The 24199-nt window shown below is 39.5% G+C and overlaps 1 protein-coding gene across 2 annotated transcripts in view; it reads left to right on the plus strand.

Annotated features, from left to right (window-relative positions):
• Window positions 1-24199, plus strand: part of LOC128639092 (B-cell receptor CD22) — a 256771-nt gene that overhangs the window by 45613 nt on the left and 186959 nt on the right. For both annotated transcript variants that reach the window (XM_053691241.1, XM_053691242.1), the window contains exons 2-3: window positions 13549-13651; window positions 16563-16934. In XM_053691241.1, coding sequence (XP_053547216.1) covers window positions 13570-13651; window positions 16563-16934 — 454 coding nt within the window. In that variant the 5' untranslated portion in view covers window positions 13549-13569. The remainder of the gene's footprint in view (window positions 1-13548; window positions 13652-16562; window positions 16935-24199) is intronic.

The following is a 24199-nucleotide window of genomic DNA, read 5'->3' on the forward strand; positions in this document are numbered from 1 at the left end:
TTAATACTTGTAGTTAGATTGTGGCGACGTTGGGGGGGGCAGATTAGGGGTTAATAACTATAATGTAGGGGTCGGCGATGTTAGGTACAGCAGATTAGGGGTTAATAGCTATAATGTAGGCGGTGATATCGGGTCGGCAGATTAGGGGTTAATACTTGTAGTTAGATTGCGGCGACGTTGGGGGGGCAGATTAGGGGTTAATATCTATAATGTAGGGGTCGGCGGTGTTAGGGACAGCAGATTAGGGGTTAATAGCTATAATGTAGGTGGCGGCGATATCGGGTCGGCAGATTAGGGGTTAATACTTGTAGTTAGATTGCGGCGACGTTGGGGGGGGCAGATTAGGGGTTAATAACTATAATGTAGGGGTCGGCGGTGTTAGGGACAGCAGATTAGGGGTTAATAGCTATAATGTAGGCGGCAGCGATATCGGGTCGGCAGATTAGGGGTTAATACTTGTAGTTAGATTGTGGCGACGTTGGGGGGGGGCAGATTAGGGGTTAATAACTATAATGTAGGGGTCGGCGGTGTTAGGGACAGCAGATTAGGGGTTAATAGCTGTAATGTAGGCGGCGGCGATATCGGGTCGGCAGATTAGGGGTTAATACTTGTAGTTAGATTGCGGCGACGTTGGGGGGGCATATTAGGGGTTAATAACTATAATGTAGGGGTCGGCGATGTTAGGGACAGCAGATTAGGGGTTAATAGCTATAATGTAGGTGGCGGCGATATTCGGTCGGCAGATTAGGGGTTAATAAAATAATGCAGGTGTCAGCGATAGCGGGGTCGGCAGATTAGGGGTTAATAAGTGTCAGATTAGGGGTGTTTAGAGACACGGGGTACATGTTAGGGTGTTAGGTGCAGACTTAGTGTTTCCCCATAGGAAACAATCGAGCTGCGGTGTTAGTTTTTTTTTCAGCCGAAACTCCCATTGTTTCCTATGGGGAAATGCCGAATTTTACCGAGCTAATTCGGATTTATTCAGAGATACGGCAGCTATTTCAGATTTATTCGGTAGATTCGTAAGTATTTTAATTCGGAAATCCAAATCGATCTGAATCTCTGAATTTACCGAATTTTCCGAATTTCCGAATAAATCCGAAACGAACCGCACAGTGTGTCTCCAGGCTGTCAGATCTTCCTTAGAGCCTCAGGGTTCACACGGAGCTTTGTGACAGCGAAATATTTGTAGCAGCTTACACTTGTAAAATGTTTCTTTGCAGTGGTTAACACTTTGCAAAACAAGTATGCAGTCTTCCTTCACAGGTTACTCATAGTGTCATAAATCAATGCGTTTCAGCTCGTTCTGAGCCTTTCTCAAGACACTATGTATATTGTATGTACATAAAGAAATCCACTACTTTTCATACACACACTAGAAGCAGGCCACATTATGTTAAAGATAGGATATCTTGTACGTCAAAAAATGTCATGTATCTACTTAACTGTCCATGCCCCAAATATTACGTTGGTAAAATGACAAGGGAGCTAAAAAATAGGGTATGTGAACACAGAGATGGCATAAAGAATGAAGACAAAGATAGCCCAGTGGCAAGACACTTCAAATCCTGCCATAACTCTGATCATAGTAAATTACAGATTATGGGTATAGAGCAGTTGAGATCAAGTAGACGTGGTGGGAATCTTGATAGAGTAATTCTACAACATGAGTCAAGATGGATTTATAGATTAAATACTCTTAGTCCTATTGTCTTAAATGAGAAAATAGAGTATTCTTGCTTTCTGTAATATGCAGGAATTGGCATGTTTACTGCAGTTTTGTCTATCTAAATATGCCCTGTAAATAAACATTTATATATATATATATACAAATAAATCTCTCAAGGTAAAAGGCTATCTATGTCTAGTGAATCTCACAATAGGCTAATTTTTAAATGTACATATCTGTGCTTATAATAGTCTTTATGAAAGTTAAGTATTTATGATGTAGCTAGGTATAGAGTTTACTCCAAATTACAATGATGAACATAATGGATTTTATGGTAGTTTGGTGCTTTAAATTTTATGCTGATACTGCAGTGTGCTAATGATAGTAATACATTTGTAATATTTAAGAAATCAGTTTCATAGTTAGCCACCTGTACACAAGGTATTGAGAGCATATTTTTGTAGCTGTCACAGAACTTTGAGATATCTCAGTAAATGAGGGCAGTACTTTTAACACAAGAATGAATAAATAGCAAGTATGCCCTACGAGGTCTACATCTGATGAGGCCTCAACTTTAGCCCTTTGTGGGAGGGGCAAAATGTGTCATATCTGACGAATAGTGATGTTGCAAACATAAAATTTTCCGTTCGCGAACGGCGAACATGACTTTCCGCAAAAGTTCGCGAATGGGCGAACCGGGCGAACCGCCATAGACTTCAATAGGCAGGCGAATTTTAAAATCCACAGGGACTCTTTCTGACCAAAATAGTGATGGAAAAGTTGTTTCAAGGGGACTAACACCTGGACTGTGGCATGCCGGAGGGGGATCCATGGCAAAACTCCCATGGAAAATTACATAGTTGATGCAGAGTCTGGTTTTAATCCATAAAGGGCATAAATCACCTAAAATTCCTAAATTGTTTGGAATAACGTGCTTTAAAACATCAGGTATGATGTTGTATTGATCAGGTAGTGTAAGGGTTACGCCCGCTTCACAGTGACAGACCAAACTCCCCGTTTAATGCACCGCAAACAACTGCAAACAGTCCATTTGCACAACCGCAAACTCCCCATTTGCACAAGGTTGGATACCAAGCTAGCCATGTCCCGTTCCTTGTCCTCACTGATGTCATTGAAGGTCTCTTCCTCCACCCAGCCACGTACAACACCAAGGGTCCCCGAAAGGTGACAACAAGCCCCCTGGGAGGGATTTAGGGAAATGGTGAGGAGTCATTGCGAGCTCCTGTATTTTAGCGGCTAACTTAAATTGGTGCTAATATGGTAACTTGTTATTAGAACAGGCTATAATAATGAACCTTTATTAAAATTACAAAATTATTCAGGGTCTCTCCTGGCTTAACCTTGAAACTTATTTGCAAACTGTTGAAACCGCTAAGGAGCGATATTGCCCTAACGGTCAGTTTAATTTAAAAATAACTGGAAAGCGCCAATTCAGTGACTCAGCTATTGGGCACATTTGGACAGCTTTAGCTAGTGGTAGTCATATCCTGTGTTCCTTCAGCAATATTGAATATTGATTAAACATAAAGTTGCGATATACTACAGGATAACTACACTGTGATTAAAAAGCACATATAGACTACCCAATCAGAGTCCTGTATAGCTCAAGAAAATGCTCAATTTTACTATAATCTGACTATAGCACTGTCAGAGATAGATGTGACTGAAGTGTTGAATATCGCTAATTATAACTGCATGTTATATTATACTGAGGAATAATGTACTTAGACTCTAATATAGTCTGTTAAACCACTCTAATACTTACGTGATATAATAGATCAAATCACAAATCTATTGGTTAATACTGAGCAACCAAATTATACGATATATCTACTTATTTAAACAGTCTCTTAAATACCAATAATAAAGTACAGAAACATCGGTATAATACCAAATATCTGATTGTGAGCAAATATTATATGGTTAAATTTTAACCGATGATATGACAACTCAGATTAAATACTCACTGTAAGCTACTTAGGCTTCAACTTTGAAAATCACAATTTTGTGTTGTTTTTCCAATAAACAAAGATATCTAAATGTAACCAATGTTTGCACAAGCACAACTGAAATAGTTACAACGTATTAACAAATTGACACATATCCCTATACCAGTGGTTCTCAACCAAAGTGACCTCAAGGCCCGGTAAATTTTAGCTGGACATGTCCAGGGCCCGATCAGTAACTAAGCAGTTCAGTGTGGGTTTAGTGGGGGCCCTGGAGTGTGGGGGGTCCTGCCGAGGGTCTGTCGCTGTGAGGGCCATGGAGTGTGAGGTCTGGCCCTGGAGGTTGGGGGCCCTTTCTTTGGCGCTTAATGTTGGGGGTCCTGGGTCTGGAGGTTGATGGGCCTGTTGGGATTAGGACAGAGAGGCTACCATGTTCATTTGCATAAATTTGAATACATTTGGGTCAGTGTTTTTTCAGTTTTCCTGGGGCCTTGATTGGTCAGTCTGCCCCTGGTGTGCAGTAGGGTAAGAGTGTGCAGTGGTGGCATGACAGGTGTAGCAGGGCTATCACGGCCCGGTACTGGGCCACGGCCCGGCTGTTGAGAAACCAGGCCCTATACTAACCCAACCAGAAAACTTCTACTCACAGCCAACAAGTTATAGTATTTGGCTGAAATACACAAAAGTCTAGCTACATATATATAACCATACTATTGTGTACAGTAACGGTACCAGTTAAGAGTGAATCAAAGGGACTGTTACATATATACCTCAATCTAATAAATCCTATTACAGTGCAAGTTAATATTTTTGACCATCACTGAGGCATATTAACTATTGATACTATGTAACACGCATCCCTGCATTTAATTTAATCAAAATACTGCACTCACAACAAACTGGTCACAGTGTATAGTTTAACCTGTAGCTATACGAATCAAATGAACCAACTTTAACCGGGTAATATTAATGAGCATTTGTAGGAATCGAGAAATTTGAACACAGTATATCCTTTTACGCATATCTATTTAGAGATCTGGGTTATACACTTCAACTTATTGCAACCTATTTCTTTAGATATAACTACATTTTTGTGTCCATAAAGGTGTTAAGTAATAGTGGGCAAACTTCATAGGGTGTGTCATACACCTTAATATAACAAACCCCATTAGAGTGGGATTAAATTTAACCCCGACTGAGGTACTTTTATTCATTGATTCTTCCAATAATAACTGATACGGTACAAGACTCCAACTTTCCTCATTTTTTCATTTTTTGGTCTGTATAATATAAACCATTATTGTTGAATTTACCACAGGGTGACAGTGTTACTAATTTCAGTATCTAGCTGTCACACTATTATATTATTGTTATCCAGAATATAATCTATCTAGGATCAGCTATTGCTGGGCAGTGCAGCACATACCTGCATAGAATTAACTGTATAATTCTCTATACATTTAACAACACCAAATCTCTGAGCATACAATTGTGGATAACCTTATCCACAACATAAAGCCCTTATAAAGGAGAATCTGATATATAGATCTTCACATTGGTCCAATTAGCCTATACATATTAGACCTATTTCAGCACCAATTAAGTTTAGTGTTTTTAAATTACGTGTTTTCCGCAAATTTTAGCACTGTACAATTAATAAATGTTAAGTTTTTACTTAGTTAGGTTCAGTACACTTGGAGACTAATATTGTCTCTTTAATTTTTCACTACACTGCGCTTTGTAGGATTTTCCAAGTAATTTAACTAGCTCTCGAGTGCTACAAGTGTACTCTTTTCTGTGGTTAATCCTCTAACCACATTTTGTTCTTCAAGCCCCCTGGGACGCCTGCTGTGTTTGGTCTTCCACCTCCTCAAAGCCACCTTCCTCCTCTGACTCCTCTTCTTCAGACTCCTCTCTCTGCCTTGCCTCTCTCTGCGTTATTATAAGGTGTGTTAAGTAGTACTATTCCTATCAGTATAATCCCTGTTACATCCCCAATCAGGAGACGTGTATATGGCATTGATTTTAGGAACAGGGAGATGGAAAAAGATGCTTGGTCGGACCTCCTACTTCAAATTTGGGGCACTGCGCATGCAATCTAATGTGCCACCAGATAGGAGTGGTGTGTTAAGTAGTACTATTCCTATCAGTTTAATCCCTGTTATGTGCCCTTTTTTTGGTTTGGTTTTTGAAGCCACAGTGCAGCACCAGAGGCCATAAAAATTAGGCATGTACACATGGCTGAAAAATTAGGTATTGTTGCAGCCACTGCTGTAGCAGCGGCAGTGGCCAGAAAAATTGATGTTTGTTTCACAGGCAGAAAGTGCCCTAAAACATTGCGGCTTGAACCCTAGTTGGAGGCGGATAAGTCACGCAAGTCATCCGGCATTCAGAGATAAAATACAGCAGCGTGTGGAAAATTTTTAGCCCAAGGCAGCTCATCTCATCAGACCTTTTTTAGTTTTTTTAGAATGTATCGCCAACTGTCAGTTGCTTCAGGATCCATCTCTCATTCATCTTAATAAAGGTGAGGTAATCTAGACTTTTTTGATCTAGGCGACTTCTCTTCTCAGTGACAATACCTCCTGCTGCACTGAAGGTCCCTTCTGACAGGACACTTGAAGCGGGGCAGGCCAGAAGTTCTATTGCAAATTTGGATAGCTCAGGCCACAGGTCAAGCCTGCATACCCAGTAGTCAAGGGGTTCATCGCTCCTCAGAGTGTCGATATCTGCAGTTAAAGCAAGGTAGTCTGCTACCTGTCGGTCGAGTCGTTTTCTGAGGGTGGACCCCGAAGGGCTGTGGCGATGCATAGGACTTAAAAAGGTCCGCATGTCCTCCATCAACAACACGTCTGTAAAGCGTCCTGTCCTTGCCGGTGTGGTCATGGGAGGAGGAGGATTACTTTCACCTCTTCCCCTGTTAGATTCCCATTGTGCTGTGACATCACCCTTATACGCTGTGTAAAGCATACTTTTTAATTTATTTTGGAACTGCTGCATCCTTTCCGACTTGCGGTAATTCGGTAAAATTTCAGGCACTTTATGCTTATACCGGGGGTCTAGTAGCGTGGACACCCAGTGTGGGTCGTTCTCCTTCAGCCTTTTTATACGAGGGTCCCTCAACAGGCACGACAGCATGAAAGACCCCATTTGCACAAGGTATGTTCTTCCCCCCAGCCACGTACAACACCACGGGTACCAGATAGGTGACAACGAGAACCCTTGGATGCCTGTTGTGGTTGGTCTTCCTCCTCCTCCTCCTCAAAGCCACATTCCTCCTCTGACTCCTCTTCCTCACAATCCTCTTCCAGCGTTGCCGCAGGTCCAGCAAGCGATGCTGATAAGGCTGTTTCTGGTGGTGATGGTGACCACAACTCTTCCTCTTCACGCTCATCTACGTCCTGATCCAGCTCCGCAGAGGCTGTCCTAGCACCCCGGTCATACAAATAGTCGTTAACGGCTTTTTCTTGTTGGATCAGGCGGTCAAAAATTAGGAGTGTTGAATTCCAACGTGTCAGGCTGTCGCAAATCAAACGTCTCACTGGCATGTTGTTTCGCTGCTGGATATCTGAAAAGTGCGACATGGCTGTGTAGGAATGCCTGAAATGGCCACACACCTTCCTGGCCTGCTTCAGGACGTCCTGTAAGCCTGGGTACTTATGCACAAAGCATTATACGATCAGATTACACACATGTGCCATGCACGGCACAGGTGGATCAGTGGCTGACTCCGCACCAACTGGAGATCGGCAAAGTGGTTTATGACAACGGAAGAAATTTGTTGGCAGCATTGAATTTGGGCAAGTTGACACATGTGCCGTGCATGGCACATGTGTGTAATCTGATCGTATAATGCTTTGTGCATAAGTACCTGAGGAGCTGGGGGGGTGCCGTTGATGTGGAGCAAGACACAGCAGCAGAAGAGGACTCAGCCGAGGAGGTTATAGAAGAGGATGAAGTAGGAGGAGTAGAGGAGGTGGCAGCAGGCCTGCCTGCAAGTCTTGGTGGTGTCACCAACTCCTCTGCAGAGCCACGCATTCCCTGCTTGGCAGCCGTCAGCAGGTTTAGTCAATATGCAGTGTAGGTGATATACCTGCCCTGACCATGCTTTGCAGACCAGGTATCAGTGGTCAGATGGACCCTTGCCCCAACACTCTGTGCCAGACAAGCCATTACTTCCTTTCGCACAATCGAGTACAGGTTGGGGATTGCCTTTTGTGCAAAGAAATTTCGGCCGGGTACCTTCCACTGCGGTGTCCCAATAGCTACAAATTTTTGGAACGCCTCAGACTCCACCAGCTTGTATGGTAAAAGCTGGTGGGCTAAGAGTTCAGACAAGCCAGCTGTCAGATGCCGGGCAAGGGGGTGACTTTGTGACATTGGCTTCTTACGCTCAAACATGTCCTTGACAGACACCTGACTGTGGGCAGATGAGCAGGAACTGCTCAAGGCAAGAGACGGAGTGGTGGATGGTTGAGAGGGGGCAAGGAGGACAGCAGTGGTTTATGTGGCAGAAGATGCTGGACCAGGAGGAGGATGGTGGCTTTGAGTTTGTGTGCTGCTTGTACTCATGTTTTGATCCCATAGGCGTTTGTGATGTGCAATTATGTGCCTTTGCAAAGCAGTTGTACTCAGTTTCTTTGGGCACAGGTTGCAAATGGCATCGCTGTTGTCAGAGGCAGACACACAAACAAAATGCCACACTGCTGAGCTCTGCAATGATGGCATTCTGGTGGTGGCAACAGCATGAGTTGATTGGCGTGCTGTCTGGCTGACCCCGGGTGCCGATGCTTGCTGTCTGACTGTGCCACTAGCTCCTTGCGATGACCTCCCCCTGCTTCCAACTCGTTTCCTCCTCCTCTCTGTCTCCCCATCTGAACTTTCCTCCTGTTCTTCTTCTCTTCTAGCGGGCACCCACGTGACATCCACGGATGCATCGTTATCATCAACCGCTTCACTTGTATCTGACAACTCAGCAAAGGAAGCAGCAGCAGGTACAACATCATCATCATCATCACACCGTACTTCCATGTGTGTAATGCTGCCTGACTGAGACATATCCCTGTTATCTACATCCTCTGTCAATAATGGTTGCGCATCACTATCACTCATTTCTTCCAACTGATGTGTAAATAACTCCTCTGACAGATCAAGTGAAGCGGCTGTGGTGCTAGTGTTGGTAGTGGTGGCAGGCGGGCGAGTGGTAACTTGAGAGGTGCCCGAAGCTAAGCTGGAGGAGGACGGTGCGTCAAGGTTCCGAGCGGAAGCTGCAAAAGATTGGGTGTCCTGTGTTAGCCAGTCAACTATGTCCTCAGAACTGTTCGAGTTCAGGGTACGTGGCCTCTGAACACTGGGCATTATTCTAGGGCCAAAGGGAATCACAGCACCACAACCACAACGGCCCCTGCAGGGTGGCCTGCCTCTGCCTGTCATTTTTTTTTTCAATTAGTGGTACTATGCGTGCAAGCTACTGTGACAACAGATATGAGTGGCACTGTGCACTGGCAGAAGTTGGCAGAGTAGACGCTGTAGGCCTGACACACACGCTTGCAGACAACTAACTGCTATTCAATCTATTACAGCCAAAATTGTATTTTTTTTTTTTAAATGTACACTACTGTTACACCAGATATGAGTTGCTCTGGGGTGAGACTGTGCCCTGGCAGGCACTGAAACGCACACGTGTGAAGGAAACTGACTGCTATTATTTCACAGTCAAAAAAGTGTTGTTTTTTTTTAAATGTACACTACTGTTACACCAGATATGAGTTGCACTGGGGTGACACTGTGCCCTGGCAGGCACTGAACTGCACACGTGTGAAGGAAACTGACTGCTATTATTTCACAGTCAAAAAAGTGTTGTTTTTTTTTTTAAAAATGTACACTACTGTTACACCAGATATGAGTTGCACTGGGGTGACACTGTGCCCTGGCAGGCCCTGAAACACACACGTGTGAAGGAAACTGACTGCTATTATTTCACAGTCAAAAAAGTGTTGTTTTTTTTAAATATACACTACTGTTACACCAGATATGAGTTGCACTGGGGTGACACTCTGCCCTGGCAGGCACTGCAACGCACATGTGTGAAGGAAATTTACTGCTATTATTTCACAGTCAAAAAAGTGTTGTTTTTTTTTTTAAATGTACACTACTGTTACACCAGATATGAGTGGTGGCACTGGGCAAGTTGGCACAGTATAAGCTGTGAGCCTGACACACACGCTGGCAAGCAGGCAACTGCAATTAGATTACACAGAAAAAAAAAAAGAAGCAGACTGATGTTCTAGCCCTAAAAGGGCTAAAAAAGGGCTTTTTGGGGTGCTGTCCTTACAGCAGAGATCAGATGAGTCCTTCAGGACTGTAATAGACACTGAATACACTAGCCTAGCTATCGATTTCCCTATTAAATCAGCAGCAGCTACACTGTCCCTCCTCTCACTAAGAATGCAGCTTCTGAATGAATCTAAAATGGATGCTGTCCAGGAGGTGGGATGGTTTGGGAGGGAGGGTCTGCTGCTGATTGGCTGGAATGTGTCTGCTGACTGTGAGGTACAGGGTCAAAGTTTTACTCAATGATGACGAATAGGGGGCGGACCGAACATCGCATATGTTCGTCCGCCACGGCGAACATGAACAAGCTATGTTCGCCGGGAACTATTCGCCGGTGAACTATTCGTGACATCACTACTGATGAATCAATGATGACGTAACGGTTACGATCATACAGGCTGAGAAGCAACCACGTTGAATTGGACAAACAGGTGTTTGGTGCAAAACAGCACAACAGCAAGTGAAGATGCCAACCAACCGACTCACCCACGCTGTATAACCGCAGAATAATAAGGTATTGAATATCCTATCCAGTGGTGAATGAAGCATGTTGGATTACAGGTGAGGTTTGGCTTAAATTCTTGCAACCTCGTGAGAAGTCCGGGAAAAAGTTTGATGATACAGAACTGTATCTAATTATCACAACACACTTGATACAAAGTGGATACCCCTTTTGGAATTGTTACGGGTGATATGTTATAAGTTACAAGTTATATGTGCATAGCGCAATTTGGCCATCGTTTTGACTGTACCTTATCAAGAGCTCCATATACCAATCCCAGAGTATGTTTTTTAACACTTGAGTGCCTGGTTTGCAAGTTGATTTAAGGACTCTGGAATCTATGCACATCCATTCTTTCACATAATTCCACAGCTATCTTTGCAAAACATATATACAGCTTTGGACTTGATACACTTCTTATGGCTTTATGTGTCAGCCTGTTGGTTGTTGTACTATATAAGGAATAGTGTTTCAATTTGTCCTAGTAGCATACTGCAGAATCAGTGTTTAGAATTGTGTGATATATTTTCAACGTAGTTGCTTTTCATTGCTTGTCATGCATTTTAACTATATGTGTATGTGGTGACAATATGAAATATGGGTGGAGGATAGATGGCCCAATTTATCAAGCTAAGTTTATGTATAGTAATAAAGTATTGTAGAAGTATTGTGCATCCTTTGGTCCTTCTTTGATTGATACGACATTTGCTTTCAATCCTCCTCTTTGAATAATTTACAGGTTGTTAGGTTTAGGGGTTAATAGCTTATATTAGTTTTTTGCGATGTGGTGGGCTGACGGTTTAGGGGTTAATAGGTTTAGTTAGTGGTGGTGATGTGGGAGACCAGGGGTTAATACGTTTATTTAGTGGCGGCGGTGTCGGGGAGTGGTGGAATAGGGGTTAATAAATTTTATTTAGGCTGCGGCGATGCCGGGGGTGGCAGATTAAGGGTGTTTAGACTCAGGGTTTATGTTAGGGTGTTAGGTGTAAACATTACTTGTTTTCTACCATAGAAATCAATGGGGTATATTTAATTGTCTTGCAGCATCGAACTTTAGCTTTCGGTGCTTTCAGGCTCCTATTGATTTCTTTGGCATCCACGGCCTCAATGGTGGCGGATTGAAAACCAGGTATGATGCGTTGTAATAACTGTCAGCGTACCTGTTAAATGTTGATATATAGGGAAAAGTGTCAAATAGAGCCGAATGTATATTCATAACATCTGTAATGACATAAGCATTGATCTGCGTTGGATTGAGATTGCGGTTTCGTATGTTACGTCAGAAATTTCAACATTTGACGATCTTGAGGCTTTGATAACTAGGTCGGATCAATCTCAAAACAATTACGATCCGGAATTTCAGTGTATTTTCGGTTGACACTTTGATAAATAGGCCCCATTAGCTTACTTATAACAGTTAAAGGGACATAATACTCATATGCTAAATCACTTGAAACTGATGCAGTATAACTGTAAAAAGCTGACAGGAAAATATCACCTGAGTATCTCTATGTAAAAAAGGAATATATTTTACCTCACAATTTCCTCAGCTCACCAGAGTAAGTTCTGTGTAAAAAGTTATACTCAGCTGCTCCCAGCTGCAGGTAAAAAAATAAAAAAAAAAATGAAGAAATGAACAGCAGCCAATCAGCATCAGCAGTGCTGAGGTCATGAACTCTTACTGTGATCTCATGAGATTTGACTTAACTCTCATGAGATTTCATAGTAAGCTTCCTTTACCTGATTGGTGAAATAATATGAGAGTGCACGATGCTCATCCCTTCAGATGTCCCAGGACAGACACACTAAAATGCTGCTTAGAAATCCTTTACAATGGGAGGTGGCTACTGAGGAACTTTTGAGGTAAAATATCTTTCTTTTTTACATAGAGATGTTCAGGTGATATTTTCTAATCAGCTTTTTACAGCTATGCTGCATCACTTTCAAGTGTTTAAACATTTGGGTATTATGGCCCTTTAAGGATTTTAGACATTTTCTCAATTTTTCAATTACACACAGTATTGTGAAACCAGATAATCTAATTTCTTTTAATAATCTTCTTTGGTGTATTGCCTTCTATAAATCAGAGCAAGGGGGCATAGTTGATCTCCTCATTCAAGCCATAAGGTTTTAAAGAATTCATATTCTAAATCCACTTACATTCAGCAACAATCCAAATCCACTCCCCTATGATGAACGTCAATCTTTTCCAAACCTATAACTGACAATACACTCAGTGAGCTATTATGATATTGAAAACAAGCCTTGCCAAACTGCTTTCATGTACATTTTTATTCTTAATGTCCCTTACAAGTTCCTTGATCCTTTCTTTCAGTTCCCTATAGATTTAACCCACATAATTCACATGGCAAATAAAGGAGGCCATGTATACCACTTCTTTGCAATTGCATGTAATATGGCCCCTGGTTTTGTGTTTGGTATTAAAACCTTTAGAGACAGTTTCTTCCTTCCTCAAATATTTACATTTACTACATTTACCACAAGGAAAATTGCCCGGGTTACTATCAAATTTATGAAGCCATTGTTTTCCTTGTTAATTATATAACATAATGACTGTGGGTCAATTTGTCGGAGGGACATTGATAATACATAATTCCACATAAAATACTTAATTAAATAAAACTGCATTTTCATTCATAATTATAATTTATTTTACAGTTTTGTGCTATGAAGTACTTCATAAAATTGTTCTACTCCAACTAGAGAGGGTTCAGTTCCTCCAGCATATTAACCTTTAAAGATTCGACATAGTGATATTTTAGATCAAAGCACAAGCACATTTACACATGCAGTTGCCTCTGATTAGTCAAAACAAATGCCATGATTAATAATGTCATGAGGCTTTTCAAGGGGTATAACACTGAACTGCTCTTGATTTGCACCTTGTAAAATCTGTACACCGCAGTAGCAAAATGTCAGTGTAAAAATGTATATGCTCATATATTTTGCATGAAGTGTTAAACTGCTGATATATGCTCTATAATTTCCCAGGGATTTCAATAACCATCTTATGATGTATATTTTAATTAGTTTCAATAAATATGTTTTTCCTTTAGGAATACACTACATGTTGGCAGATGATGCAAAATATCAACATTGCAAAGTGTTGTGGAGAAATATTCTCTTTTGAAAGAATAATTTTCCTGTTTGTTCTTCAAGGTAAGATTAATTTGTTATATATTACAGCAACATACAGTCTATTCCATAATCTACCACAAAATACATGTCTACCATTACTTATAGTATTCACTATAAAAACTAATAATAATAGTAAGTTAATAATATTGTTCTAGATCAGGGGTATCAAGCTCAATGTATCTGGAGGCCGCTGGCCAAGTTTTTTTTTTTGTCCCAAGGGGGTCGTTTGAACTGAGTTAGTGCTCCTGAACAGGATATACTAGGAACTGGCAGTAACAAATTCCCAAGCATTAGTGCATGGTGGGAGTTGTAGCTCACAATAGACGTACACAGTTGTCTATATTTATCTTGTGAGTGCCAAGAGAAGCGATCATTCTAAAACTGTATAACAAAGTAAAAAGGGACAATTATTCAAGCAGTGCATGGTGGGAGTCTACATTGGACGCTTGTCTTTATATTTATCTTTTGAATGTCTATATAGAACTTCAACTAGTTACACCTCTTAGAACCCTAAACAAAAAACAATGGTTTATCTATTAAACAAGGGAGGGCCAGATGAAACTTTCTTGAGGGCTGTATATGGCCCTGGGGCCAGTACTTTGAGACCACTGTTCTAGATTAATGTTTTATGGTTTGTTAACCATTTAAAATATAAACAACAGAGAGAACTGATTTGGATTATATCATGATTTGGTAAATGTATTCATGTTTTTGAAACTGTGGCCTATATTCTAGACATGTGCCTTTTTGCACTTCGGGAGCAAATAATTGCTGAAGATGGTGGCTGCAAGCCAAATTTTAAATTTTTGGAGCCACATTTATTCTTGTGAAAGTGCAACACATTGAGATCTGAGCAAATCCAGATCTCAGTGTGTTGTACTTTCAAAAGAATAAATCAGGCTCTGAAAATTGACGAATGTGATTGAAATCTTTGGCATTCGTTAGCTGCAGAAATGGACAAATGCACAAGTCTACAGCACACAAAAAATGTAATCCAATTAAAAACTCTGCAAATCCAAGATTATGTGGTTTTTAAAGATCTCTGTGCCATGTTAACTGTACTAATAAAATACACTGAAAAACTGAAAAGCAGTTTTGAATTCATCAGAAAATACTTCTAATCAGGTTTTTTTCTAATCAAACGACCTAACCACTTAAAAAGTATTTTGTCTCTCTTTTACAAAAATCATATATCACAGCTGTTTCTCACTGTTGGAATGTTTGCTCAGTTTACAGATTACTAATCCCAGTCGTTTCTGGGTATAAGAAAAAAAAGTATACAAATTGAATATGGACAACATATGGTAATTTAAGATAGCAATAAAGTGACTGGGCATTTTAAATATGAATGCTATAAAATTATGAAAATTTCTATGAAGGTAATTGTAAGCTTAAAGTGAAGTGAAAAATGGTATTCAAACACATTTGGCAGGTATTATTAATATGTTTTCAAATTACTGTCATGTTTTACTTTGTAGATTTTTTGCTGATACATTTCAAAATATGCTTTCATTCCCTGTATCATGTGACAGCCTTTACTCAATCACAGACTCATATATTGCACATATATACTGTGAACTCTTGAAAATACTTAGGGCCATATTACAAGTGGAGCGCTAATTAATGCTCCCGCTCGAGCGTTAAGGGTGCTAGCAAGTTTTTTGCACTCCTCAGGTTGCGCTCCTATTATTTGAAAGTTATTATTTTGAGAGTTGAAAGTAAATTGTTTTTGCTTGTGCGCTAACCCGACAAGTGCAAAAAGATGGACGCTTTCAAGGGTTCCCCTATATAAGTAAATGCAGAAAAAAAGTGGAAAAAACATCTTTCTCTCGTGCAAACCCAATTGCATATTCTCATTTGCGCTACCCCTTCATGAAAATATGCATATTTCACATTCCAAATGTTATTCACATACAAGATAATGTTCTATTTATTCAAAAATAAATATTTATATATATGATTTTTTTTGGTACAATATATATCTATACCTCTATATATAGATGATTACATATAGTAAAAGAGACATACAGATATATATATATATATATATATATATATATATATATATATACACACACACATATATATATATATATATATGTATATATATATATATATATATATATATAGGAATATATATTTACAAATACATAGAACACATTCTGCTATGTGCAGAACATTGGAATATGAAATATATATATAGGACTCCAAAACACTTATTTTTTTATAATATATATATATATATATGTGTGTGTGTTTATATGTGTACATATGTCTGCAAGTACATATATACACATATAAATACGTATTAAACATATATATATATATATATATATATATATATATATATACATATATATATACATAAATATCCATCTTTAGACATGTATATGTATGTTTGCTTATGTTAAAGCTCTTTTCCTGCCGTTTTTTTTCTAACACCTGAGATATCATATTTATAACTTGTGTGCAATATTTTTGTTTACTAATTTTTATAAGACAGTGTTATTATGAGTGTAACTATACATTATAATTCATTTTTGTGACACTTTTTAGTTACGCAAAACAGTTAACCAGAGCTTTGAAGTTGAGGTAAACATTATAGCGCAATACGTGCGGTTAGGCCCGACAAGTGCAAACACCCGCGATAAACCCCTTATTTGTGCACAAACATTTGCGCTCCACTCGTAATGAGGCTCTTAGTTGGAGCTGGCGCCTCAGAAAATGTGCACGTAAAAACTGGATCATTTTTGCATACTCTTTCTGAATCATGTTTACAAGTTTAACATTTAATTTTAAATTTAATGTCCCTTTAATCTTTTTACTTCTTTACTGCTGTAATTCCTCCGTTCTTTTTTACTTCTTGCGCTACTCACTTCTGAAATCTGAATCCTCTACTGTTTTAATAACATTATTGTTGTGTCTTTCTCAGGTTGTTTTCTAGATTCAGTCTCTAGCAATTGTGATGGCTGGTCTTTTAGTTTCCAAAAGTCAATCACAGCATTGAAAGGATCCTGTGTGGAGATTCCCTGCACTTTTGACTATCCACAGAGTTATGGAGAATTCAACTTGATTTGGTACTCTTATGCATTTTCTAGTTTCCCACAAGTGTTTAATAAGAAATATCCCTCAGAAGTGGCACCAGAATATAGAGACAGAACACATCTAGTAGGAAATAGAACAAACAGCTGCACCCTGAGGATCAATCATGTAGTAAAAGAAGATGACTATTATCCAGGAATAAATGAAAATATTAACTCTTGGTTTTGCAATAACAAGGAATATGTATCAGTGAGATTACAAGGTAAAATACCAGGTACCAATATTATGCCTGTGTCAAGTCTTGTACTTAATTTGCCAGCAGTAACTCCTTTGATTATTGGTTAGCCCTGAAAAATATTGTGGTAAAAACAGCTGAGGGTTAAGTCATTTATGGAAAAGGTAAAACATTTTTTTTTTAATAATATAGTAACAAAATATATAGAAGACTCTGGCAAAAAACATAGATGTGAATTGTTAGTAAATATATTTAAATTTATGGTACAGCATACTGCCTACTGCTTATTAGTACAAGCTGTGTGTCACTATATATGAACTCTCAATATTTATTATTTGTTTACTGTTATGGTCCTAAAACACTCAGCAGTAGCGTATTCTTCTAATTAATAACCTTTCACACTCCAAATTCAATTAATTACCCAAATCTCTCAATTGCCTAAATATTTCCAGTTGAAAAAAAAGATACTCTACGCTACAGTGTTTTGACACAAAAATAAATTTGTCTTATCATATAAAAACATAATTTGTGTAAGAACATACCTGATAAATTAATTTCTTTCATATTGGCAAGAGTCCATGAGTTAGTGACTTATGGGATATACAATCCTACCAGGAGGGGCAAAGTTTCCCAAACCTCAAAATGCCTATAAATACACCTCTCACCACACCCACAATTCAGTTTAACGAATAGCCAAGCAGTGGGGTGACAAAGAAAGGAGTAGAAAGCATCAACAAAAGAAATTTGGAAATAATTGTGCTTTTTACAAAAAATCATAACCACAATAAAAAGGGTGGACCTCATGGACTCTTGCCAATATGAAAGAAATGAATTTATCAGGTAAGTTCTTACATAAATTATGTTTTGTCATGTAATTGTCAAGAGTCCATGAGCTAGTAACGTATGGGATAGCAATACCCAAGATGTGGAACTCCACGCAAGAGTCACTAGAGAGGGAGGGCTAAAAATAAAAACAGCCATTTTCCGCTGAAAAAATAATCCACAACCCAAAAAATAAGTTTATTCTCATAAATGAAAGAAAAACTTAAATCAAAAGCAGAAGAATCAAACTGAAACAGCTGCCTGAAGAACTTTTCTACCAAAAACTGCTTCTGAAGAAGCAAATACATCAAAACGGTAGAATTTAGTAAATGTATGCAAAGAGGACCAAGTTGCCGCTTGGCAAATCTGATCAACTGAAGCTTCATTCTTAAAGGCCCACAAAGTGGAGACTGATCTAGTAGAATGAGCTGTAATTATCTGAGGCGGGGCCTGACCCGACTCCAAATAAGCTTGATGAATTAAAAGTTTCAACCAAGAAGCCAAGGAAATAGCAGAAGCCTTCTGACCTTTCCTAGGATCAGAAAATAAAACAAATAGAATGGAAGTCTTCCTGAAATCTTTAGTAGCTTCCACATAATATTTCAAAGCTCTTATAACATCCAAAGAATGTAAGGATCTTTCTAAAGAATTCTTAGGATTAGGACACAAGGAAGGGACAACAATTTCTCTATTAATGTTGTTAGAATTCACAACCTTAGGTAAAAATTGAAAAGAAGTCCGCAAAACTGCCTTATCCTGATGAAAAATCAGAAAAGGAGACTCACAAGAAAGAGCAGATAGCTCAGAAACTCTTCTAGCAGAAGAGATAGCCAAAAGGAACAACACTTTCCAAGACAGTAGTTTAATGTCCAAAGAATGCATAGGCTCAAATGTAGGAGCCTGTAAAGCCTTCAGAACCAAATTAAGACTCCAAGGAGGAGAAATTGATTTAATGACAGGCTTAATACGAACTAAAGCCTGCCCAAAACAGTGAATATCAGGAAGTATAGCAATCTTTCTGTGAAATAAAACAGAAAGAGCAGAGATGTGTCCCTTCAAGGAACTTGCAGACAAACCCTTATCCAAACCATCCTGAAGAAACTGTAAAATTCTAGGAATTCTAAAAGAATGCCAAGAGAATTAATGAGAACACCATGAAATGTAAGTCCTCCAAACTCTATAATAAATCTTTCTAGAGACAGATTTACAAGCTTGTAACATAGTATTAATCACTGAGTCAGAGAAATCTCTATGACTTAGTACTAAGTATTCAATTTCTGTACCTTCAAATTTAATGATTTGAGATCCTGATGGAAAAACGGACCTTGAGACAGTAGGCCCGGCCTTAACAGAAGTGGCCAAGGCTGGCAACTGGACATCCAAACCAGATCCGCATACAAAAACCTGTGTGGCCACGCTGGAGCCACCAGCAACACAAACGATTGTTCCATGATGATTTTGGAGATCACTCTTGAAAGGAGAACTAGAGGCGGGAAAATGTAAGCAGGATGATAGCACCAAGGAAGTGTCAGCGCATCCGCCTGAACATCCCTGGACCTGGACAGGTATCTGGGAAGTTTTTTGTTTAGATGAGAGGCCATGAGCTCTATCTCTGGAAGACCCCACATCTGAACAATCTGAGAAAACACATCTGGATGGAGAGAACACTCCCCTTTATGTAAAGTCTGACGGCTGAGATAATCCGCCTCCCAATTGTCTACTCCTGGGATATGCACCACAGAGATTAGACAGGAGCTGGATTCCCCCCAAGCAACTATCCGAGATACTTCTTTCATAGCTTGGGGACTGTGAGTCCCACCCTGATGATTGACATATGCCACTGTTGTGATAATGTCTGTCTGAAAACAAATGAATGGTTCTCTCTTTAACAGAGGCCAAAACTGAAGAGCTCTGAGAATTGCACGGAGTTCTAAAATATTTATTGGTAATCTCGCCTCTTGAGATTTCCAAACCCCTTGTGCTGTCAGAGATCCCCAAACAGCTCCCCAACCTGAAAGATTCACATCTGTTGTGATCAGAGTCCAGGTTGGCCAAACAAAAGAAGCCCCTTGAACTAAACAATGGTGATCTATCCACCACGTCAGAGAGTGTCGTACATTGGGATTTAAGGATATTAATTGTGATATCTTTGTGTAATCCCTGCACCATTGGTTCAGCATACAAATCTGTAGAGGTCTCATGTGAAAACGAGCAAAGGGGATCGCGTCCGATGCTGCAGTCATGAGATCTAAAACTTCCATGCACATAGCCACTGAAGGGAATGACTGAGACTGAAGGTGCCGGCAGGCTGCAACCAATTTGAAACGTCTCTTGTCTATTAGAGACAGAGTCATGGACACTGAATCTATCTGGAAGCCTAAAAAGGTGACCCTTGTCTGAGGAATCAAGAAACTTTTTGGTAAATTGATCCTCCAACCATGTTTCAGAAGAAACAACACTAGTTGATTCGTGTAAGATTCTGTAGAACGTAAAGACTGAGCTAGTACCAAGTTATCGTCCAAATAAGGAAACACCGCAATACCCTGTTCTCTGATTACAGAGAGTAGGGCAACTAGAACCTTTGAAAAAATTCTTGGAGCTGTTGCTAGGCCAAATGGAAGAGAAACAAATTGGTAATGCTTGTCTAGAAAAGAGAATCTCAGAAACTGATAATGTTCTGGATGAATCGGAATATGAAGGTATGCATCCTTCAAGTCTAGTGTGGACATATAATGTCCTCGCTGAACAAAAGGCAAAATAGTCCTTATAGTCACCATCTTGAAAGTTGGTACTCAACGATTCAAAATTTTCAGATCCAGAACTGGTCTGAATAAATTTTCCTTCTTTGGGACAATTAATATATTTGAATAAAACCCCAAACCTTGTTCCTGAAAAGGAACTGGCATGATTACCCCTGAAGACTCCAGGTCTGAAACACACTTCAGGAAAGCCTGAGCTTTTACTGGATTTTCTGGGATACGTGAAAGAAAAAAATCTTCTCACAGGAGGTCTTACTCTGAATCCTATTTGATACCCTTGAGAGACAATGCTCTGAATCCATTGATTTTGGACAGAATTTATCCAAATATCCTTGAATTACCTTAATCTGTCCCCTCAAAACATATAAGGCTCACCAGCACTATATGGTAAAAAAATTATTTTATTGAAGATCCTTTTAAAATTAGCAACGTTTCGTGACCATATGTCACTTAATCATGCCTTGTGTTACACATAGATAAGTTGTTCCTTTTATACTTTCAATTTTTCACGCCAAACATTTCCAAAGTGGGCTCTCAGCGCCATCTACTGGTTTACTACTCAAATAACATCTTATAATGCTTATTTTAAACAACATATGTAACATTAAAAACAAAGTATCACTGAGATTGTGTTTTACAGCAGCAATAAATATTACATATCATATTAAATTCCTTAGTGCAAGATAGTCTACATTGTATCCCTATATTTTTGAAACATATCAACAAAGGCTAATAAAACCTAGGAGCAGATTACAAGAAACATGACAGGTCAAAATCACGGTTTAACCCCTTGGGTGCCATGGACTGCATTTTAAAAATCCACCACATCTCCCTTTGTTTGAGAAGCTGTTCTCTATCTGAGCCATTTCTAGGTGCCTGTAACTTTTCTATAACTTGCCAGCGAAGCTGGCTAACATTATGCCCTTTATCTATAAAATGTTTTGACAATGGTGCTTCAACATTTTTTCTTCTAATGTTGCTATGATGTTGATTCATTCACTCCCTAACTCTTTGGGTGGTCTCCCCCAAATAGATTAAAGAGCACAGGCATTTAATGAGATAGATCACATAGGTGCTCTCGCAGGTATAAAAGCCTTCAATGTTAAACTTTTTCCCACTCTGTGGGTAGAAGAAATGAGGACCCTTAATAATAGAACTGCAAGACATACAACTCAGACAGGGATAACTCCCTCTCTTTTAATTACCTATGTATGTTTGTCTTGGACCTTTACTAGGACCCACATCTGACCTCACCAGATGATCCCTTAGGTTTTTCACACGCCTGTAGGCCATAAGGGGTGGGTCTTGCAGTTGTGGAATATTAGGGTTACAACTTTTCAAAATGTGCCAATTTTTCCTAATGATCTTACTGATCTTTTCACTGTAAGAGCTGAACTGGGACACAAATACAATTCTCTCTTTCTTACTGGCTTTTTTTTATCAGTTTTAGGTATAGGGTGCCGTATCTCCTTCATCTTTTTTTCAATGAGACTGAGTGGATAACCCCTATCTAGGAACTTGTTCTTCATTTGCTCTAGTCTACAGGTTCTATCCCCCTCCTCACTCACAATCCTTTGTACTCGAAGGAGCTGGCTTTTAGGCAAGGAATCTATAAGTCTCTTTGGATGGAAGCTGTCATATTTTAGCAAAGTGTTCTTATCAGTCTCCTTTGTAAAAAGATCAAATTTTAGTCCATTAGCAGACTTACTTATTCTTGTATCCAAGAAAGTTACAGATTCCTCGCTATAAGTAATGGTAAAGTATAGATCTCTTACCTCTACATTAAGTTCCCTGACAAATCTCTCCAGGGATCCAACGTCACCCCACCACACGCCAAACACGTCATCTATGTAACGCCACCAGACTGCTCCATAGTTCTTAAACAGATGGTTCTCATAGACTCTTCTTTCCTCGAACTCGTTCATGAACAGGTTGGCGTATGATGGGGCGACGTTGGAGCCCATTGCCGTACCCTTGACTTGAACAAACCAGTCATCCTGGAAGAGGAAATAATTCCAATATAAGACTAGGCATAACAACTTCTCCACAAAATCACATTCACCAGCCGTGTATCTACCACTCACCATGAGTGTCTTCCTTATGATAGATATCCCAGTTTCATGCTTTATGGAGGTGTAAAGACTCCTCACATCAATGGTGAATAGTAGATACCGGCTGGTAGGAAGATCCAACATTTTGGCTTTCTCTAAAACATGACCTATCCTTTACAAAACTAGCCATTCTAGTAACTTCAGGTTGGAGTAACTTATCCAAAAATTTTGATATATTTGTAAAGATAGACTCCACACTGGAGACTATTGGTCTCCCTGGAGGCTTATTTAAGTCCTTGTGGACTTTTGGCACTGCATAAAAAACTGGTGTCCTAGGTTTTTCTACATAGAGATATTCTGCCAGCTTCCTATCTATGATCCCCATTTTCATGGCTTGATCTAAGATGTATCTGACTTCTTTTTGTATCTTGTAAACAGGGTTTGTTGAAATTCTTTTGTAAGTGACTGAATCTTCTAGTTGCGTTTTTATTTCACTAATGTAGTATGTCCTGTCCATTACTACCGTGTCTCCTCCTTTGTCCGCCCCCTTTAATATTATATTTCTGTTAGTTTTTAGTGTTTTCAAAGCCAACTTGTCACTTTTAGAAAAATTATCCCTCACTGTTTGATTTGTCCCAGTATAGGCTTTTCTCTTAGTTGTAATCTGCAACTGTTTTATCTCATTCTCTACTAGGTTGATGTAAGTATTTACACTATGGTTAAAGATATTAGGGCAGAAATAACTTTTTTTCTTGAGACCCAATTCCTGCAAGGTTAACATATTTTTATTGTTATCACAATCATCACTTCCTATTGAATGACTCGTGCCCTCTACATACCATACTTTAAGCTTGATATTTCTTAACAACCTGTATAGATCCTTAGTGAGCTCAAAGTAGTCAATATCTCTAAACGGACAATAGGAAAGTCCCTTATCAAGTAAACTCAGTTCTTGTTCAGTTAAGTCTTGAGATGAGATATTTACCACTGTCGCCTGTGTGCTCGTTACTTCTTGTGTGTGGCTTTCCTTTGCGACTTCCTCACCTTGTCCATCGCCTGTTGTTTCTTCTTCTTGTCTCCTTGTACGGTGTTTGCGGCCTCCCCGGCGATATCGCTTTCGCCACCGCTCTGCTCCAAAGGGGACCCATACGCACCTTCCGATGACGTTTCAGACTGGTCAGAGCCGCTTCCATTGCGCATCCGCTGCTGTCTCCTCTGATTGGCTCTCTCATGGCCTCTAAACCTATTGATGTTCCGGTTGCCTTGGAAACCTCCACACCATTTGTAAACTCTACCCGTCTTCGTCTCGCTGGAATTTTGTTCTCTTAACCTTCTTGATTGCTTTTTGTTCGGCCAGAATCTTCTCATCAATTCTCTTTTTGAGACTTTCGACCTCTTCCAGGGTAAGTGTGGCTGTCAGTTCTGCTCTTTGTTTTGTAAAACACTAAAAACTAACAGAAATATAATATTAAAGGGGGCGGATAAAGGAGGAGCCATGGTAGTAATGGACAGGACATACTACATTAGTGAAATAAAAACACAACTAGAAGATTCAGTCACTTACAAAAGAATTTCCACAAACCCTGTTTACAAGATACAAAAAGAAATCAGATACATCTTAGATAAAGCTATGAAAATGGGGATCATAGATAGGAAGCTG

Source organism: Bombina bombina, chromosome 8, assembly GCF_027579735.1.
Source record: "Bombina bombina isolate aBomBom1 chromosome 8, aBomBom1.pri, whole genome shotgun sequence".
Classification (NCBI taxonomy): Eukaryota; Metazoa; Chordata; class Amphibia; order Anura; family Bombinatoridae; genus Bombina; species Bombina bombina.